This window comes from Phascolarctos cinereus, unplaced genomic scaffold (assembly GCF_003287225.1).
Source record: "Phascolarctos cinereus isolate Bilbo 61053 unplaced genomic scaffold, phaCin_HiC Scaffold_2;HRSCAF=192, whole genome shotgun sequence".
NCBI lineage: Eukaryota > Metazoa > Chordata > Mammalia > Diprotodontia > Phascolarctidae > Phascolarctos > Phascolarctos cinereus.
Genome location: NW_027555625.1, coordinates 303,118,991 through 303,139,013, shown reverse-complemented (window position 1 = coordinate 303,139,013; position 20,023 = coordinate 303,118,991). Strand labels below are relative to the sequence as shown.

At 38.0% G+C, this 20,023-nt stretch overlaps 1 protein-coding gene across 5 annotated transcripts in view; it reads right to left on the bottom strand.

Annotated features, from left to right (window-relative positions):
• The window catches only part of TTLL11 (tubulin tyrosine ligase like 11), a 253,372-nt gene that overhangs the window by 58,097 nt on the left and 175,252 nt on the right, over positions 1-20,023 (bottom strand). For all 5 annotated transcript variants that reach the window (XM_020967575.2, XM_078150148.1, XM_020967578.2 and 2 more), the window contains one exon: positions 13,733-14,002. In XM_020967575.2, coding sequence (XP_020823234.1) covers positions 13,733-14,002 — 270 coding nt within the window. The remainder of the gene's footprint in view (positions 1-13,732; positions 14,003-20,023) is intronic.

Below are 20,023 nucleotides of genomic sequence, written 5' to 3'. Positions count from 1 at the left end.
ATTTCTGTTAATGATACTACCATTCTCCCAGCCAACCAGGCTATATCCCTCAGACTCATCTTTAGTTCTCCTCTTTCTCTACTCATCATGTTTAATTAATTAGTGAGTTCTGTTAATTCACCCTTTGTACCCATTCACTGTTTTTTCCCCATTCAGTTACCCCACCTCCGTTCTAGGGCTGAGAAACCTGTGGCCACATGTGGTCGTCTGAGTCCTTCAGTGTAGCCTTCTGACTGAATCCCAACTTCACAGAACAAATCCTTTTATTATTATTATTAGCCTTAGACCCTATCAGGGCTCACTTGGACTATTAAAATATTCTCCTAACTGGTTTTAGAACCTCGAGTCCCCCGCCCCTTTCCTTCACAGCACTGCTATTCCTGACTCCGTGTCTCTTCATTGGTTGTCCTCCAGTGTTAGCATGCTCACCCTCTTCGTCTCTGCCTCTTTGACTTCCTTCCAGATTTGGCTCCTGTCTCACCTTCTGTAAGAGACCTTTCCTGGTCTCCCACCTTCCCTCCCCTTAATGCCCACTCTATTGTGCTGCCTTCCTTCTAAGATTGCCTCCCATTTACCCAATAGATATCTAGTATGTGCATAGTTGTTTGCATGTTGTTTCTCCCACTAGAATGTAAGCTTTTGGAGGGTAGGCATTATTTTTGCCTTTCTTTATATCACACTTAGCACAGAGCCTCAAACATAGTAAACACTTAACAAATGTTTGTTGACTGACTAACTTCCTAAAGCACAGGTGTGATCTGCACAGAAACTCTTCTGCTCAAAAACCTTTAGTGGCTTCCTACTGCCTACTGAATAAAGTCCAAAAAACTCAGCTTGACATGCAACCTTTTCAGATCTATCTCATACTATGGGGTCCTTCTTCATGCACACAAATATATTGTAGACAAACTGAATAACTGTACCCGAGTACTAGAGTACTTATCTATAGTAACTGAGACCTGAATAACTGTGCATTTGCTCAAGTTATTCCCTATACCTGGAATGTCTTGCCCTGTCACACCCATTCATTTCTCTCAGTTAAAATCATACCCATTCTTCAAGGGCAAGCTATAATGCTACTTCCCCAAGAGAACCCACTTTGATTCTCCTCGTCAGAAATGACCTTTCCCCTCCTGTATATCTCATGCCACTTTGTTTATACTTTGCTTGGTTTTAGGATTAAATAATGATTCCTATATTATTATATCCACAGCAGCCTTGGGGAGCCTACCCCAATGTGGCTGATTTCATTAGGTTTTAGTATTCTACGGTTTTGGTATACTGCTATCACAAAACATTAAAAAGAACCAGAGGATGGTTTTTAGTACATGGAAGAGATTCTATATGGAGGATCCAGTGAAAGACGTGGACATGAATTGCACTAGATAAGATGTGAAGGGTTTAGATTTACAGTGGTGGAGGAGTACCAAAGACCGGGAGCTCACTGATCCAGAGAAACACTGAATTATTGTTATTTTAGGGCAACTGTGTATGGGTGTACTGAAATTACATAGTTTAATCTGTTCTCTCTCGAGCAATGTTTGCTAGGACATCAGTTCATACAACACTGACTACTTCCCAGGGAGAGCCTTCAAAACATGTCAACATCCTCTTACCAGGTCTCACACAAAATATGGCAGGATTCATTGACAGTTCAGACTTTGAGACCTTGTTGCTTAAATGGCTGACTCCATATTTTTCTTGTTCTAGTACTTCCCAAAGGCATCACAGTAATTTTGATTGTAAATTTTCAACATCATTAGTGATGATTCTATATTTTATTTAATTATCATATCAGTGTTCCCTGTACTGACTGCCAGCCAGCTGATGTGAGTTCTGCCTACCCTGCTCTTTGAGTTAATGGAGTATAAAAAGGAAAGTCTAACTGACCACTGGTATAAAGTCACTTTTTCTGACAGGTAGAAAATAGAAGTGTCAAACCCACAGCAGGAACAATAATTTACCAAAGAGAATTCTCCACTTATCCTGTATCCATTATAACAAATCCCTTCCATTGACACCAAAGAAGTATAGGAGATGCTAACATTTGTTATGGAGGCAACAATTGTGAGTAAAAAGATGTGGAAGTGGGAGTCAGGAGATCTGAGTCATAATCCCAGCTGTGCTGCCCTATCTGTCTGATCTTGGACAATTCACATTTTTCTCATTTACAAAAGAAGGTGTTGGGCTAAATTAGGGCTTCTTAACTTGGGGTCCATGAACTATTTTTTATAGTTTGATAATTGTTTTCAATATAATTAGTTTTCTTTGTGATCCTATATGTTTTATTTTACACATTTAAAAACATTATTCTGAGAAGGCTTCATCAGACTTTCAAAGAGGGGTCCATGAAATTAAGAACTCCAGGACTAGATGATCTCTAAGATCTCTTACAGATGTTAAATGTGAAGTCACACAAATAGCTGGCAATCATATAGTGCCTTAAGGTTTATAAAGCACATTACTTATTTTGTAACTTTTAGCCTTCATAATAATTCTGGGAGGTAGGTAGCGCAGATACTATTCCTCCCATGTTATAGATGTCAGAGGCTCCAAGAGGTGATACAACTTGCCCAAGGTTATGTGAACCTATGTCAGAAGATCACAGGGCTAAGTGCTAGAGGGGATCTTGGAGGTCATCTAGTTTACGCCTTTATTTTGTAGATATGGAAATTAAGACCAAAGAGGCCGAGTGCTTTGCCTAAGGTTTATTGACTCCAAATTTCTTTTTACTACATTACAGCCCCCACTAAGTTAGTCATAAAAGGTTCTGTGGAAGAGGTGGGACTTGGATTTCCTTAAAAGATGGGCAGGAGGACAAGGGGATGACTCCTAGACTAGGCTCACAGTAAAGCAAAGGTGTGGATGTAGGAAGGTGCAAGCTTTATTTGGGAGAAACTGAGAAAAATTGGTTTGGCGAAAACAGAAAGTTCATACAAAAGGAATCATGAGAAGTAATATAAAGGTAGGGGCAGCTAGGTAGCACAGTGGCTACAGCACTGCGCCTAGAGTCAGGAAGACTCATCTTCCTGAGTTCAAATTTGGCCTCAGACACTTGGCAAGTCACTTAACCCTGTTTGCCTCAGTTTCCTCATCCATAAAATGAGCTGGAAAAGGAAACGGCAAACCACTCCAGTATCTTTCCCAAGAAAAGCCTAAATGGGGTTATGAAGAGTCGGGCACGACTGAAAAATGACTGAACAACAACATAAAGGCAGGTTGAAAGAAGATGCCTAAGGGAGGCAACTTAGTAAGTAAATGGTGAGAGTTCTGAATTTGGAGTCCAGGACTTCAGTTTGAAATCCTGAGTTGCCGTACCTATCTAGGCCTCAGTTTTCTCATCTATAAAATGAGACAGCAGTACTAGATTTCTAGGTTACTTGAAGTTCTAAGCTCTACAATCTTAATAAGTACTTTCTCTGATATTCAGATCCTTTGAAAATTAATGATACATATATAGTATATATGGCAGCTCCCTATTAAGTAGAATACTTAATCAACCACAGTGGTCAACCCAATAGCAAATAATTAACCATAATAGAAAAAATATATATAGGAGTCATTTCTGATTTAAATCATGGGTCATGATCTGAAATCAGGTGAGGGTTTTTGTCATTTCTGATCATGGCTGCAAATGACATAATTTGTCACTTTTCTGCCTTTCTAACTTTATCTCACATTATTCCCTCTTCTATGCTATACTTTACCCAAATCGGACAGCCCTCTCATGCCACCCAACTTTGCCCCAATTCCAAGGTTTTTACTCAGCCTATTTCCTATGCTAAGCATGCTCTCCCTTGCCACAACTAGGTCTGCTCATATTCCACACATTCTCTAAGGTAAAATTAAAATGTCACCTCTGCCAGGAAGCCTTCCTCAATATTCCAAGTTAGGAATAATATTTCCCTCCTCTGACCACACAAAGTCCTTGGTTTACACCTCTCTCTACATTGATCATCTTAGCCCAGATACTCACTACTTGTGTGACCTCATTATTCTGAGCCGCAGTTTTCCCATAAGTCAAATCAAGATAACTAGCTTTGCACTACACTTCTACCTCAGAGTACTATTGAGAAGAAACAGCTTTAAAACACTATAGAAATATGAATTATTATTGAAATTATTTGTGCATGTGTTATACTTGTCCTGCTGTTGGTGAGTTCTAGGAACGATGACATCATGTTATTTAATTTTTACATCTCCCCCAGTGCCAAGTTCTGCACATAGTAGGGACTTTATAAATGTTTGTTGAAGTTGAAGTTCTTCTGTTGCGCCTATAAAATAAGCTTTGGGATCCATATAGATTTCTAACTTAAGAAATAATTCATGCAGAGAACTTGTTGGCAAGGGAACTATGTTCAGTATAGCACTGAATTATGATAAGTTGAATGCAGGAATCACATGCAAGTGTATTAAAAGCTTTCCTGTTTCTGAACTTCTCCTGCATGCTAGTAGACATTGCCATCTGGCTTTAAAAGACACTACTCTTGGCAGAACATTTTAATGTTGATCTGGATGTAGGTACTGATGTTTGCAAGAGACATTGTTTGGAAATGTTGGACATTTCCAAGTGGTTGTCCTATAGGCCTCTCAGACTCCACATAACCAGAACAGAACTCATTATCTTTCCCCCTAGATGCACCCTACCTCTAAACTTTTCCTTTTCTGTTGAGGATACCACCATCTTTTCTGCCATCCAGGTATGCCACCTAAAGTCATCTTCAATTCCATGCCCTCCTTCACCTCACATATCCAAAGAGTTGCCAAATCTTGTCGATTCTATCTCCTTGACATTTCTTGTATCCATGCCTTCTCTCCACTCACATGGCCATCCACCACTACAGGCTCTCTCATAACCTCTTACCTAGATTATTTTAAGTCTTCTAATTGTTCTTCCTGCCTCAAGTTTCTCTCCTCTCCAATACATCCTCCATATGGCTGCCAAAGTGGTTTTCTTAAAGCATAGATCTGATTATGACATTTACCTATTCAATCATCTCCAATGGCTTCTTTAGGATCATATACAAACTTCTCTGTTTGACATTTAAAGCCATTCACAAGATGATGCCAACCTAACTTTCTAGCCTAATCATACCCTACTTTCCCCTTCACACACTCTTCAGTTTTTTCCGAATGGTTCTTTTTTTTTTTCCTGTTCCTCACATAACACATTCTATTCCTCTTTGCCTTTGTTAAAGGGATTATGGGCCCAGGCCTGGGGTTTATGCTGTCCTCAGCTCTACTTTCTTTAGAGCTCAGCTCAAGACTTATCCTCTCCTTGAGACCCGTGGTTAGTGCTCCTCCCCCACTACTTTGCATTTATTTTGTATATATAAGTCCCTACCTCCCCCGATAAAATAGAAGCTCTTTGAGGTCAGGGACTGTTTCATTTGTCGTTTTTATCTCTAGTGCCTAGAACAAAGCAGGCACTTAATAAATGCTTGTTAACTGATTGATTGGCATATCAGAAAAAGCACTAGATTGGGAGGAAGAAAGCCAGAAAACTAGTAATGGCTGCATCATATGTAAAGTTGTGCAAATCACTGCTCCCTTCTGGGTGGCAGTTTTTACACTTGTAAAATGAACAACTTGGACTAGCTGACCTTTGAGGTCCTTTCCTAAACTACCATTCTGTGCTCTACAATCCCTTCTAGCTTTAATGTTCTAAATCTTATGTTTTAAAGGTCCCTTCCACCTTTAACATTTTATGATTCAAAACTAAGACTGATTGGCAAAGCTGGAGGGAAGGAAATTATACCAAATGATAAATTTAATAAAATATTAAGGTACCATCAGTTTATAGAGATAAGTATTTCCATGACTACTAGAATCTCCTTGTGAAGGCAATTAATGGTACAGGCAGGATAGGTAAATGGGTATAGTAGTCCTTTGCAAGAACTAGGGGTTGTGAAGGGCAAAAGGCTGCTATTACAATGAATTGGAGGCAGCTAGGTGGCTTAATGGATAGAACACTAGGCCCTGGAGTCAGGAAGGCTCGAGCTCAAATCCAACCCCAGACACTTATTAGCTATGTGACCCTGGGGTAAGTCAGTTAACTTCTGTTGGTCTTAATCTACTAGAGTAGGAAATGGCAAATCACTGCAGTATCTCTGCCAAGAAAACTCCATGGATTGTAGGGTTCATGTGGTCATGAAGAGTCAGACACACCTGATACTACTAAACAACAACAACCACCATGATTTGCACAGATTGCCTCCAAATTAATAATCTTAGCAGAAAGAAAAGAACTAAAATGCATTTTCCCTCAAAAGAAGATGTCAACAACAGATTTATGGATCTGAAAAAAAAAACAAACAACCCAATTTTGTTCACCCCAGCAGTTTTTAAGAGGGGTGCTTGATAAATAACAGTGTGTTCAGCTCTTATATACCTACCGAGGGATAGAAATGAAAATATGCCTTATGGAACTAAGTCTAGATCAGAGAGACACTTCATTATTTCTCATTTTATTGGTAGAAAAGAAAAATATAATGTGGCCAGACTGACATTAGCATAATTCACTAGTAAAGTTGCTGAGCTATGCAACACATTACAAGAGATGGACATTGAAAATAAATTAAATTGGAATGTTTATCTTTTTTGCTCTGTCTGTACTTGAGCAGTTGTCAGAAAGGTGGTACAGACATAAACAGAGTTTACCTTTCACTGATCTGAGGTAGCATGGCAGCCTGGCAAGAGCCTTGAAATGGGAAAGGAGGAGACCTGGGTCCAGGTGCCAGCTTTGCCAGTTACTCTGTGACAACTTTGCTTCACCTCTATGGATCCTCCATTTCCTCACCTCTAACATGAGAGGGTGAGACTAGATGATCTCTTCAGGTCCCTTTTCCAGCTCTATCATTCTGTGATTCTATATCTTGGCTCTAGCACTTAATAGCTATGTGACCATGGGCAAGTCATGGCACTTCAGGTTCCCTTAACATCTATGTTACCATAAGCAAAGCACAGCATGTCAGTCTTTCCCCATCAGTTTCCTCCTCCGTAAAATAGAGATGATACTTCTATTACCTACACTTCACTAGGCTTTTGGGAAGATCCAGCTTTGCAAACGGTAATAAAGCATCATAGACAGTGTAAACTATTATTATCTATACGTAGTGACATCCATCTATTGTGCTATTGATAGGTGTTAGATTAGATGACCCTTGATGTCCTTTTTTATCTCCATTATTCTATGATTGTATCTAGCCTACCAGTTACGTTTCTTTTGTCACTTTCAGAGCACAGTATTTAGTTAGAATCTAAATATCTGGATAGATATTAAGTTTATAATGAAAAAGAATATAAAGCAAGAAGAAAAAATATACCAAGAACAACTACTTGTTATTAAATTCTCTAAGTAAATAGCAGAGAAAGGATTTTTTATATTAAAGAGTTATTGAGATCTCTTGGTGTAATTCTGCATTTTTTCCTTCCCAGATTCTTAATTACTAAAGACATTTGTAGGGAAAGAAATGTTCTTTGTCTGAGTCCTTCCTTCTGCTGATGCCATCTATTCCCCACCTGAAGACATCATTCTTAATTCTCCTCTTCATGATCATTTCCACTAACAAATGCGTGGCCACGGACTGGAATGATGACTGCAGGAACTAATAGATTCTTGAGGAACAAAAATCGGTTTTTCATGCAAATGGCTTTAATTATAGAGAACAAAGGAATGAACAATCAGAAAGCATACTATATATGCACACATTTGAAGCTATAGCTTCAAAACTGGATCGAGGCTGGTTCACATTTCTCTAAAATTGCAGATCCTCAGATGGAGGAGACCTAAGAGGTCATAGCTAATCCAAGTAGTATCTGAGCAAAAATCCTACCTGCAACATCCCTCAGAAAATGATCATCCAGCTTCTGCTTGTTAGCCTCCAGTGATAAGGAATTTGCTACCTTTAAAAGCAGAATATTCCAATCTGGATAGCTCTCATAGTTAATAAGTTATTCATGACATGGAACCTAAATATACCTCTCTCTGCAATTTCCATCTATTTGTCCTAGTTTTGCCTCCTGGGGTCAAGCACAATATTTTCCACATAATAGTCCTTCAAATACATGATGTGAAGGACTACACAACATTTAATTATTTAAATTTATTTAAATATTTAATAAGGCCCTTTCATATTCAAATGTCTAGCACTATACACCAGGCACTGAGGATAGTATGACAAAAATACAACAGTCTCTTGTCCTCCAGGAGGTTACGGGGCTTGGGGGTGGGAGTAGCAGGGAGAGTGGTATTAGAGATGATATGTCCACATGTAAGTATAATACAGGATAACTTGAGAATCTGAGGACAAACCAGGGAAAGTAAGTGGAGGAGATGGCACCTGAGCTGAGCCTTCAGGAAAGACAATGATTCTATGAGGTAGACATAAGGAGTGAGTGGATTCCAGACATGGAGAATGGACTGTGTAAATATGATGAGGCAAGAGGTTGAGGGACAAGGTCAGTTAGCAACCAAAGTTGACTAGAATATAGACTTATGAAAAGGAATAATCTGAAATAAAACTGAAAATATTGGTGGGAGCTGATTGTGAGAAGTGCTAGGCTGAGGAGTTTGTATTTTATCATAAAGGCAATAGGGAAGTCACTGAAGGTATCTGAGCAAAGGAATGCCAAAGTCAATCTCTCTTCTCCAGAATATGCCCAGTCCCCTCAATTGATACTCATCACATCTATCCTCATAACTTTCCTCTTTCTGTCTTCTTGTTTCCCAATTTCTTTCCTAAAATGGGCCTGACTCTGACAGGTTGGCTTTTGCATTTTCTTGATGCCTCTCCCCTCCCTTTTCCAGTTCTGTCTTTGCCTTTCCTCATTAGAAAGCAAGGTCTTTGAGGGAAGAGACATCTTACTTGTTTGTATTTGTGCTCCCAGGGTTGAACACAGTCTCTGCCATTTAGCAAATGCTTAATAAATGCTTGTAGTCTTACCAGGGCACAGAATAGTAGGACTATAACTTTCCTGGATCTATGAATGCTACCTAGCATATTCAAATATACACATGGATATGGGATCTCATCAGTTCAGGAGTTCCCTCCAAAGATGCAGATTCCAGCTTATCCATGCCAAGCCCTTTTGCATGACTCTCATTTATCTTCTTCCCAAGTTCACCGGGACCCACCCACCTCGCTGGGGGCCTTCTTTGTTTTCTACTGACAACACAAGGATGCCAGGTGACCACCCTGGATGTCCACCTGCCACTGCTTGCTCTTGCCACATGGCCAGCCCATCTTCTTTTCCTCCCATACAATGCCTGGATGACATCCTTTCCTTTTCACCATTAGTGCAGCCTAATATCACATTAGTTTTTTCTTTTTTCTTTTTTTTTTTGACTCTGTCACCTTTCTACTGGGACAGTTTTCACTGTAATCCCCTTTCTGAGGCCATCTCCTCATGCCCTGCTGAACAAGACCATCTCATAATAATTCTCACATACGGTTTCCTTTATCCCAGTTTTAACATATTAACTTCGTGTTATAAGATCAGCAATTTAAAATTGGGAGATAATGTGTTCAAAGTCTTTAATTTTCTAATGAAGAGTAGTGAAGTCACTTGGCCATGTTTATACAGGTAACAAATAGTAGCAGAGTGAGGATTCGCATCCAGGTCCTTCAATTCTAAATCCAATGTTCTCTTCATTATACCAGGCTTCCCTCTCTAGCTACAACATTCTCTGTTCTAAAGCTCCTTTCAAGTCTAACATTCTATGATCTAAGGTCCCTTTCACTCTGAATAGTCTGTGTTTTACCTTTCTAAGGTCCCTTCCAGGTCTACTTCTCCTTTACTCACCACCTTCTCCCCTTTGTCTTTTAGAAAATTGTAACAACAACAATAATTATTGAATTATATTTATACTACAAAATACTACTATTGTTATAGGATAATAATTATAATAATTATAGAAATTTATAGAATTTTATGTTCTAGAATGCTCTATGCATATGTTATCTATTTTGAGCCTCACACTAAAACTGTGAGGAAGGTACTATAGATATTATCATTTCCATTTTACAGATCAAATGAAACTCTAAGAAGTTAACCTAAATAAGTAGCCCATGCTCATACAGCTAGTCAATGTCAGAATTTGAGCTCAGTCTTTCTGGACTCCAAGTCTACCAGTCTATCTACTCTGCTATATTTTTGTTATAAAATATATTTTGTTAAAAAATAATCAAGATCTTTATAAGAATACAGGTCATTCCCAATTGATAAATGGTCAAAGGATATAAACTGGCAGTTTTCAGATGAAGAAATTAAAGCTATCTATAGTCATACAAAAAAAAATGATTTAGAAATCACTATTGATTAGAGAAATGCAAATCAAAACAACTCTGAGGTACCACATCATATCTATCAGATTGGCTAACGTGACAAAACAGGAAAATGATAAATGTTGGAGAAGATGTGGGAAAATTGGAACACTAATACATTGTTGGTAGAGTTGTGAACTGATCCAACCACTCTGGAGGGCAATTTAGAACTATGCCCAAAGGGCTATAAAAATATGCATACCCTTTTACCCAGCAATAGCACTTCTAAGGCTGTATCCCAAAGAGATTATAAAAATGGGAAAATGACCCACATATAAAAAATATTTATAGCAGCTCTTTCTGTGGTGGCAAAGAATTGGAAATTGAGGGGATGTTCATCAATTGGGGAATGGCTGAACAAGTTGTGGTATATGAATGTAATCGAATACTATTGTGCCATAAGAAATGACGAAGGGCAGCTAGGTGATGCAGCGGATAGAGCAGTGGCCGTGGAGTCAGGAGGACCTGAGTTCAAATCTGACCTCAGACACTTGACACTATCTGTGTGACCCTGGGCAAGTCATTTGCCTAACCAAAAAAAAATTAAAAAAAGGAAAAAAAAGAAATGATGAGCAAGCAGACTTCAGAAAAACCTGGAAAGACTTGTATGGACTGATGCTGAGTGAAGTGAGCAGAACCAGGAGAATGTTGTACACAGTAACAGCCACACTGTGCAATTCAGCAACTTTGATAGATTTAGCTCTTCTCAGCAATGTGAGGATCTAAGACATCTCCAAAAGTCTCATATGGAAAATGCTTTCCACATCAAGAGAAAGAACCATGGAGTCTGAATGCAGTTTGAAGCATACATTTCACTCCTTTTATTTCTTCTGTTTAGTTTTGTTTCTTCTTTCTTGTGGTTCCTCCTATTGGTTCTAATTCTTCTTTACAACATGACTAATGTGAAAATATGTTTAATAGGATTGTATATAGAGAGCCTATATCAGATTGCACACTGTCTTGGAGAGGGAGGAAGAGAAAATTTAAAACTCAAAAGCTTATGGAAGTGAATGTTGAAAACTAAAAATAAATTAATTTAAAAAATAATCAGGATCCCTGTGATATTTAGCTTTTATCATGCATATTATATACACATTTCCTCCACCGATAACCCTGATGTCTCTTCTGGGTTTGGAGGGGACCTTGGATTGTTGAAGGATATATGTCAGGGGAACATAATCTTGGGTAGGTTCCTCTAAGCAGAAAAGGCTTTGAAGACCTTTCCAATAATAGACTGTGTAAATGTCATCTAAGACACTCAAGCTAAGTCCAGAGAGAATTATGGCCAGAAGTTTGGCCACATCATGATCATTTTTTTTAATCAAAGCAACTCATAAAGACCATTTACTAATGGAGTAGGTTACAATTTTTAATTGGACAGGAAAAACCCATAACAATGCAAATATTTGTGGATGCCTCAAACTCTCTGTTCAATATGGAACTGAAATTTTGTCTTTAAACCTATCTTTTCTCCTGTAGAGGGTATCACCATCCTCCAAGTCACCCAGGCTCATAACTTTAGAATCATCTTTGACTTCTATGTGTCTCCCACTGCTTATATCCAATCATTTGTCATATCTTACCAATTCTATCACCACATGTCTTGCAACTTTCCCCTCCTCTCCAGTCACACTTCTACCACTCTGATTCAGACCCTTATCACCTATCATTTGACCCATTGTAAAAGCCTCCTGATTGGTCTCCCTGCTTCCAGACTCTTCCTTCTTTCATTTCATCCCACACAGCTGTCAAAAGTCATTTTCCTCAGGCACAGGCCTGCCTATGTCATTCTCTTGTTCAAAAACCCTCAGTGGTTTCTTGACTACCCCAGAGTATCTATCCAAACTCCTCAGTCTAGCTTTTGAGGCTCTCCACAAACTGGCCCCATCTTCCCTTTTCTAGCCTTACAGAAAGGTACTTCCCTTGATGAACTCTACATTCCAGTCAAACAGAACTACTAGATGCTTCCCCACTCAATCTTACTCCTACATGTCTATTTCCCATGCCTGGAATGCACTCCCTCCTCATCTCAGCTTCCAAGACTCCTTTGATATTTGGCCTTGCTCAGATGCCACCTCCTCTGAGAAGGCTTCCTCAAATCCCCCCAGGTCACAGAGCTCTAATTATCATTGCATAACACCTATATACGTCCCAATAGTATCCCACAAGTAGAATGTAAACTTCGTTTCATTCTTGTCTATGTGTTCTCTGCACATCATAGGGATTTGATAAAAGTTTGTCCAATTGAACTGAAATCATAAATACATTAAATATTGAAGTAAATATAAATATATATATGCATGTGTATATATATATGTACTTTTAGAACAAGAAGAGATTAATGTAACCCATTTATTTGACAGATAAGACTACAGCCCAGAAAGGAGAATTGACTTGCCTAAGGTCACAAAGATGGTAAACTGATTGAAGGAGATGATGGATGTATAGTAAACTGAACAGGATGATATAAACACCATAATTATTATTACAGGCATGTAGATAGGGCCTAGACCTGTTATTTCACTGGAATAGAGAACCTCAGGTGAGAAAACTCCCCCTACCAATGAAAGTAGTCATCTTTTCTGCAATTTCTTGTCTCAGAGAATGGCCCAGAACACAAAGAAGGTATGTGACTTGCTCAGGGCCACATGGCTAGTGTTTGTTAGAGGTGGGCCTGGAACTCAGCTGTCCTTGGCTCCAAGGCCAGCTCTCTGTCTCCCATACAGTGTTGTTCTCACTGAGGCTGTGATCTGTATTTAAAATTGAGCAAAGCTATTCAATCTTCTATCTCTCCTCTGTTTATCTTCCTTTCAGGGGAAATATACCTATATATACACATGTATATGTCTATGCTTGTGTACATATACACATACGATTTACTTGCAGAATCAAAGTAGAATAATTTGTTGGCCTAGGAGAGAGAAGCCCTAGATTCATATCCTGAATTAGGTGTGTAGCCCAGACCAAATCATTTCAACTCCTGAGCCCTGATTACTTCATTTATAAAATGGTGATAATAACACTTGGTTGGGTCACTTACCTCACAGGGAATTTCAAAGATTAAAGACCGTGAGATAATGCACATAAAGTGCTTTATTAATGAGTTATTAGCTTTAGGAAAATGTAGTGGTCATAAGATCACAGATCTAGAGTTAAGCCCTTGGAAGATATGTAGCTGAAACCCCTCATTTTATAGGTGAAGAAACTGAGGCCAGTAAGTTTAAGTGACTGCCTCAAGGTCTCAAAAGTAATAATCAGCAGAGACAGAATTTGAATGTAGGAACTCTGATTCCATGTCAAAGCTCTTTTCACTGATCGACAGTTAAGCACTGCAATTTAACAGAGACAGACAGGGATATTCCACATATAGTTTAAGAAAATACAGAGTAAAGTCTGGCCTTACCAACCTTATGAAAGTGCGGAACCCTGTTGGTCCCAACCTTGTCGTCCCCTTTATTCCAAGGAATCGGATAAACAGATTGGCCATCCTGTCCACCAAACGCAAATAGTTGAACTGCTTTGCATACTTCGGGAATACTTGCTTGAGGCAGATAGAGGGTAAGCTGGCTTCATTGTTCATATAAGCTTCTGCATCAAAAATATCTTCTGGCTGTGGTTCATCTGTTCCCTCTCTGGATTCTTCTCTCATTCCTGATATCTTATTACACTGTTCAGATCTGAAGTACATCAAAAACAAACAAATAGAACTTCCTTTATTGCATTTACCAGACAACAGATGAGAGAATAAATATTAGGGCTGGAAGAAATTTAAGAGCACAAAACACTAGAGTGATCTTAAAACATAAAATGATAGGGCTAAAAGGATCTTAGATCATAGAATATTACAATACAGAATAAGAAAAGTTAGGGCTATACATGACCTTAGAAAGTATCTAGTTCAATCTCTTCCTTTTAAAGACAAGTAAACTAAGGTCTCTAAAGGTGGAGATCACACAGCTAGTTTATAGTCTAATCAATATCTGAGTCCAGGTCTCCTGATGCCAAATACAATTTTTTCAATCTAACCTTCATTTGATCACAACTCCAATTATTAGGAGTATAATACTTGTGCAACTGAAGTAGACACAAATGTATTGGGGGAAAAGCTGTTATAACAGTTCTATCAAAGAGGTGAGAAGAAAGAAATAAGTTACCCAGAGCCCCAATTGATTTTCTATTTTTAATATATATTTTTTTTACTTTGAGTTCACAAAGAAATCATATAAATCACCTACCTTTGGCATGACTTTTTCATTTTAAAGAAAAAGTATCCATGTAATATTTTAGTTGGATACTGAAATAATTAAGTTCTGATGAGTGGAAAGATTGGGATTGGGAGTCAAGAAACTGGCTCTGCCACGACTTAGTGTATGACCTTTGACAAATCACTTTATTGCTCTGGGTGTTGCTTGCCTTCTCTGTAAAATAAGAAGGTTGAATCATATGGTCTCTAACCAGATCTGTTTCAGCTCCAATAATAATAGGTAACATTTATATAGCATTTTAAAGGTTGGAAAGCATTTTACATTTGATCTGATTTGATCCTCACAACAACCCTGTGAAGTAGGTACTACTTTTATTTCCCTTTCACAGATAAGAAAACTGAGGCTGAGAGTCAACTGACTCCCCCAGGATCATATCTAATATCTATTAATTCCACACAGTCCAAGCTAACAAAATGATGAGACAGTTGAAGTTTATTTTTCAGTGATAATGGGGCTCATAGCCTTCCAGAGTTCACTGTGAAAAGGGAATAGCATCTTTGGCCCATTCAGTTCTGTGCCCAAATCTTGCCAGCTGAAATTAATAATAATATGATCGATGGACACAAGTCCTCTCCCCATGCACACACACGAAAGGCAAACAAAATGTAAATCATTATCTTGTGCACTCAAAGCTAACAATATTACTGTCTTCAGATACTTCAAGACTATTGCTAATGTAACCAAGCCTTAAATCCTGGGAAGGCACAGAAGGAAGACCTCAGTCACTTACTTTTTTCAGAAGAGTAGGGGGTCAAATAGTTGGGAAACATGTCCTCAGATGACAGAGGATATCATAAACTCTAATTGGTTAGGCCTTCATCAAAACTTAGCGTACCAATGAATAATTCATTGGTCTTCCTTACAGATAGGTCATTTTAAAGGAAATAGTCTATGAATAGCACAGTTGGATTTCTCTTTCTGTATTTCTCTTTTGATTGCCATGACATTGAAATCAAGTGAGTCTTTTAACCAAGGAATCTTAACAACATAGAACCTTGGAGAATTTCTTCTATAACATTTTTGATGGCTGGCCATTCCAGTCACATCTTGAACACTTTTAGTGACAGCAAGAAACTTTATTAGGTGCTACGCATCAAAAGACAAAAATCAAACAATCCTGGCCTTAAGGAACTTACGTTCTACTGAAACAAACAACAACTAAAGAGAAACTCATATTGATTTTACTTTTGGCTGTGATGAGAGAAGAATATGGGAAGAGTTGGAGAAGAGAGGTTTTACACTGAATAAGGAAGAGGACTTTGTAAAGGTGATTTGGAGGTGGCTGAATGTATAAAGAAGGCCAGATTAGATTTAGGGGAGGAGAAAGTTGAGAGAATCTGAGGATAAATTGAAGGAAGACTCAATCTGACAAAAGAAAAGAATAAAATCTGAAGAGGAGCACTCAAGGAAAAAATACTTGGCTTGGGTAGTGAGAAAAGGCAAGTAAAACCAATTGGGAAGTAAAACAAATTAATGGATGAATAAGAGTTCAGTGAGAGAAGGGGAAAGACATAGAATGTGACTCTAAAACTGTTGACTAGGGAAAAAAGTTGGGTGTGACTGTCAGGTAATCAAAAGCTGTAGTGCTCTTAAGGTATTCTACAAGTAGTTCAACTAATAAGACTTAGAATATTGATCAGTATGAAAACCAGGAAGAATTTTACAATGATATGCAGAGTATATAAGAGGATCAGGAATACCTTTTTCACATTCCAGGTTATCAAGAACAGTTAATCATCTACAAACATTTATTAAGTGCCTACTATGTTCCAAATACTGTAAGGTGCTGGGGATACAAAGACAAAAATAAAATAGTCCCTGCCCTCTCTATCAATTAAGTATCCCTTTAAAAGAGTTAGAGAGATGAGAGCTTTGAAGGAGTGGAGGATCTGAAGTGGTAGAAGGAATAACCTTTGTGAAGAGATTAGAAAGTAGAACACACCCACCAGACTGACAGTGATGACAAAAAAAAATTATAAATGTTGGAAGGACTATAGGAAAACAGGCTTATTTATATACTATAGGTAGACCTGTAAATGGATACAACCACTGTGGAAAGCACCTTGCAATTATATGCAAAAGATATCTTATACACAAAATAGTGCATATCCTTTAATCCAGCTATACCGTTGCTAAGTCTATACCCTCAAAAGATTAAAAAAACAGTAAAGGGTTTTAGATAGATAGATATCTTAGCTCTTTTTGTAATGGCAAAAAACTGGGAACTTAAAGGGAGGCCTATCAAGTGAGGAATAGCTGAATAAATTGTGGTATATCAATATGAAGAACAGCTAGATGGCACAGTGAATAGAACACTGGGCCTGAAGTCAGGAAGACCTGAGTTCAGATCCAGTCTCACACACTTACTAGCTAGCTGCGCAAGTCACTGAACCCTGTTTGTCTCAGTTTCCTCATCTGTAAAATGAGCTGGGGAAGGAAATGGCAAACTACTCCAGTATCTTTGCCAAGAAAACACCAAATGATGTCATGAAGAATTGGACATGACTGGAACAAGTGAATGACAATTACAATATGAATATGAAGGTATACTGTTGTGCTGTAAAAAAATGAGGGAACAGATGATTTCAAAGTAACGTGGAAAGACATATCAACTGAGGCAGAGTAAAATAAGCAGAACCAGAACTAAACAATGTATACTATAATACCAACATTATAAAAACATAACAATTTTGAAAACTTTTATAAACAGATAAAGAATGAAATAAGCAGAACCAGGAGAATAATTTATATGATGCAATGTTGTAAAGACAAAAAACTTTGAAAGCTGTATGAACTATGATAAAAACAATAACCACCCATGATTCCAAAGGAGTGATGGTGAAAAAAAATGCTAGCCATTTCTTGACAGAGAAGTAATGGATTCGGGGCATAGAATGAAACATCTGTTTTTTGAACAGGGCCAATGAGGGAATTTCTTTTCCTTGATTGGGCATATTTTCTATAAGGGATTTACCCTTCTTTTCTTTTCTTTTCTTTTCTTTTCTTTTCTTTTCTTTTCTTTTCTTTTCTTTCCTTTTCAATGCAGTAGAAGGAAAAAAAACAGATTTCTGTTAATTAAAACAAAATAATTTTTAAAAAATAGAAGTGTAAGGGAGTGCTACAGATGTGAAAAGTTGTATGAATTTTCAGATGAGGTCATTATATTGTTAATTTTACTTAATTGTTTTAATTTGTTATATGAAGCCTCACAGGCAATCTGTAAAAGTTTGCAATATAAAAACAAAACAAATGAAAACTTAAAGAGAGGGAGAGGGTAGAAAAATGTCACACAAAGGAGGAAAGGAAAGAAAAAGACAACTGTACACTTTGGTCTAAAAAAGCAAATTTGAGGGTCTTCCTGAAGAAGAAAGAGCTGCATATGTTCTGAAGAGAGAGCAGCTGCTTGACCTTCAAGGATGATAAAGAAGGACCATAGATCACCCAATAAGAGCTAGAGAAAGAAGAGAAGAATACTGATAGCTAATGACTCCCTAATTAGGGATACTGAGGTAGCTATTTGTAAACCTGATAACAGCAACAGAAAGGTCTATTGCCTTTCTGGGACATGTTTCTAAGACAGATGACAAATTTGTCAAAAAACAGATGACTACTACCCACCTCTGGTGATTCACATGGGCACAAATAATGATATGAAAAGGAATCTCTAAAAGTATTGCCAAACCAATATAGGAAATTGTTTAAATTATGCTGATTTATTACAAAAGTTTTGTATTTCTCCCTTTTTTGATGGGGATTAGGGAAGGTAGGAGGGAGAGAAGATAAATTTTCGTTAACTGAAAAAAATACTTTAAAAAAAGTATTTCCTAAAATTCCCAAGTCTTTAGCAAGATAGTGAAGATCACGGTGTCACAGGCTATATTCTTACTGCTGCCCATTGAAGCCACAGAACACAAGAAAGAGAAAGAGAAAAAAAGAAAGGAGGACAGAGAGGGAGGGAGGGAGGAGAGAGAGAGAGAGAGAGAGAGAGAGAGAGAGAGAGAGAGAGAGAGAGAGAGAGAGAGAGAGAGATTGACTTGGGAAAATGGTGTTTGAAAATGGAACTTGGATTTCTAGTTTAAAACAGACAAATGACAGGCTTCTAGCCATGGATGGGTTGCACCTAACAAAGCTGGTAAAAATGCATTTGCTTGGTCTTATAAATTTAATGAAAAGGACTTTAAAATAAAGAGAGATAGGGGGGAGGAAAGGGGGAAAACTGCTTTTGTATGCTTATGAGGTAGGGGCCATAGAGAATAGATGAAATTCTTACCTGGAATATGGTCTGGATGAGTATACTTATTAAAAAGAAACAGGAGAGTTAAAAGTGTGCATGTGGGTGGGGTAGTATTATGTATTAAGAAGGTAAATTTTGTGAAGAAACCCAAGAAGCAGATGGGAAATATAGCTGAGAGCACTTGGGTGAAGGTCAATGGAGGAAGAAAAGAAATGATTTTGTCATCAGCATATACACAAATGACCTAGACGGAAGGAGGAATCAGACCAGGAGTTTGGGAAACAGATCACAAGTCTGGCACAGAAGCATGGTATAGTAATGATAGGGGACTTTAATTATCCAGACAGCTGCTTGTGGTGCTCTCTTTGACAAAGGAAGAACACCTAACATCTTCTTGATTTGCCTTAATGATAATTTTATACTTCAAAAAGTCTATCTAGAATTGATTCTCACTAACAGTGGGGAGGAACTAGTTTATGAAATGGAAATGAAGGGAACTCCAGGATGAGAGGGTGGTGTGACCACTACCTCTTAGAGTTTATGATATAGTAAACACTAGCATAGTCTGATATGAACCCTAGATTTTGAGAAAGCAGATTCCAAAAAGTTCAAAGAAGGAAGAGGTAAAATCCCATGGGGTAAAATTCTACAATGGAAGTCAACCTAGGAGGGGTGGTAAACCTTCAAGAGTGAAAATTTGAAGATATAAAGCATAGACAATTACAGTGAGGAGCAAAAATGGGAGTTTTATAAAGAGGTTAATATGGTTGCACAAATAAATCATCAACTCTCTTAGATTAAAAAAAATGCACAAAGAGGGAAGCAAAGACAAATGACATGAATAAAGTGTGGCATAGTCCTGTAAAAATAGTTTCAAGAGTTCGAAAGCTCAGAATCAGCTCAAACTGGAACAGAAAAGTAAAGACCACAAAAAGGTTCTTTTAAAACTATATTGGAAGAAAAGGAGGATCAAAGAAGGTAAAGGACTATTGTTTTGGGTGGATGGGATGAAGATAACTGACAGATAACAGAGGGCTGAGCTGCTCTATTCCTATCTTGCTTCTGATTTTTCTGCCAAGCAAAATGACCTTTGTACTGGAAATGACTGAATAAAAATGGCTAGGAAGAGAGTTGATATCCAAGATGAGTAAGGAGATAGTAAGAGAGTATGGACAAGTCACCTGGCCCAGATGAACTAC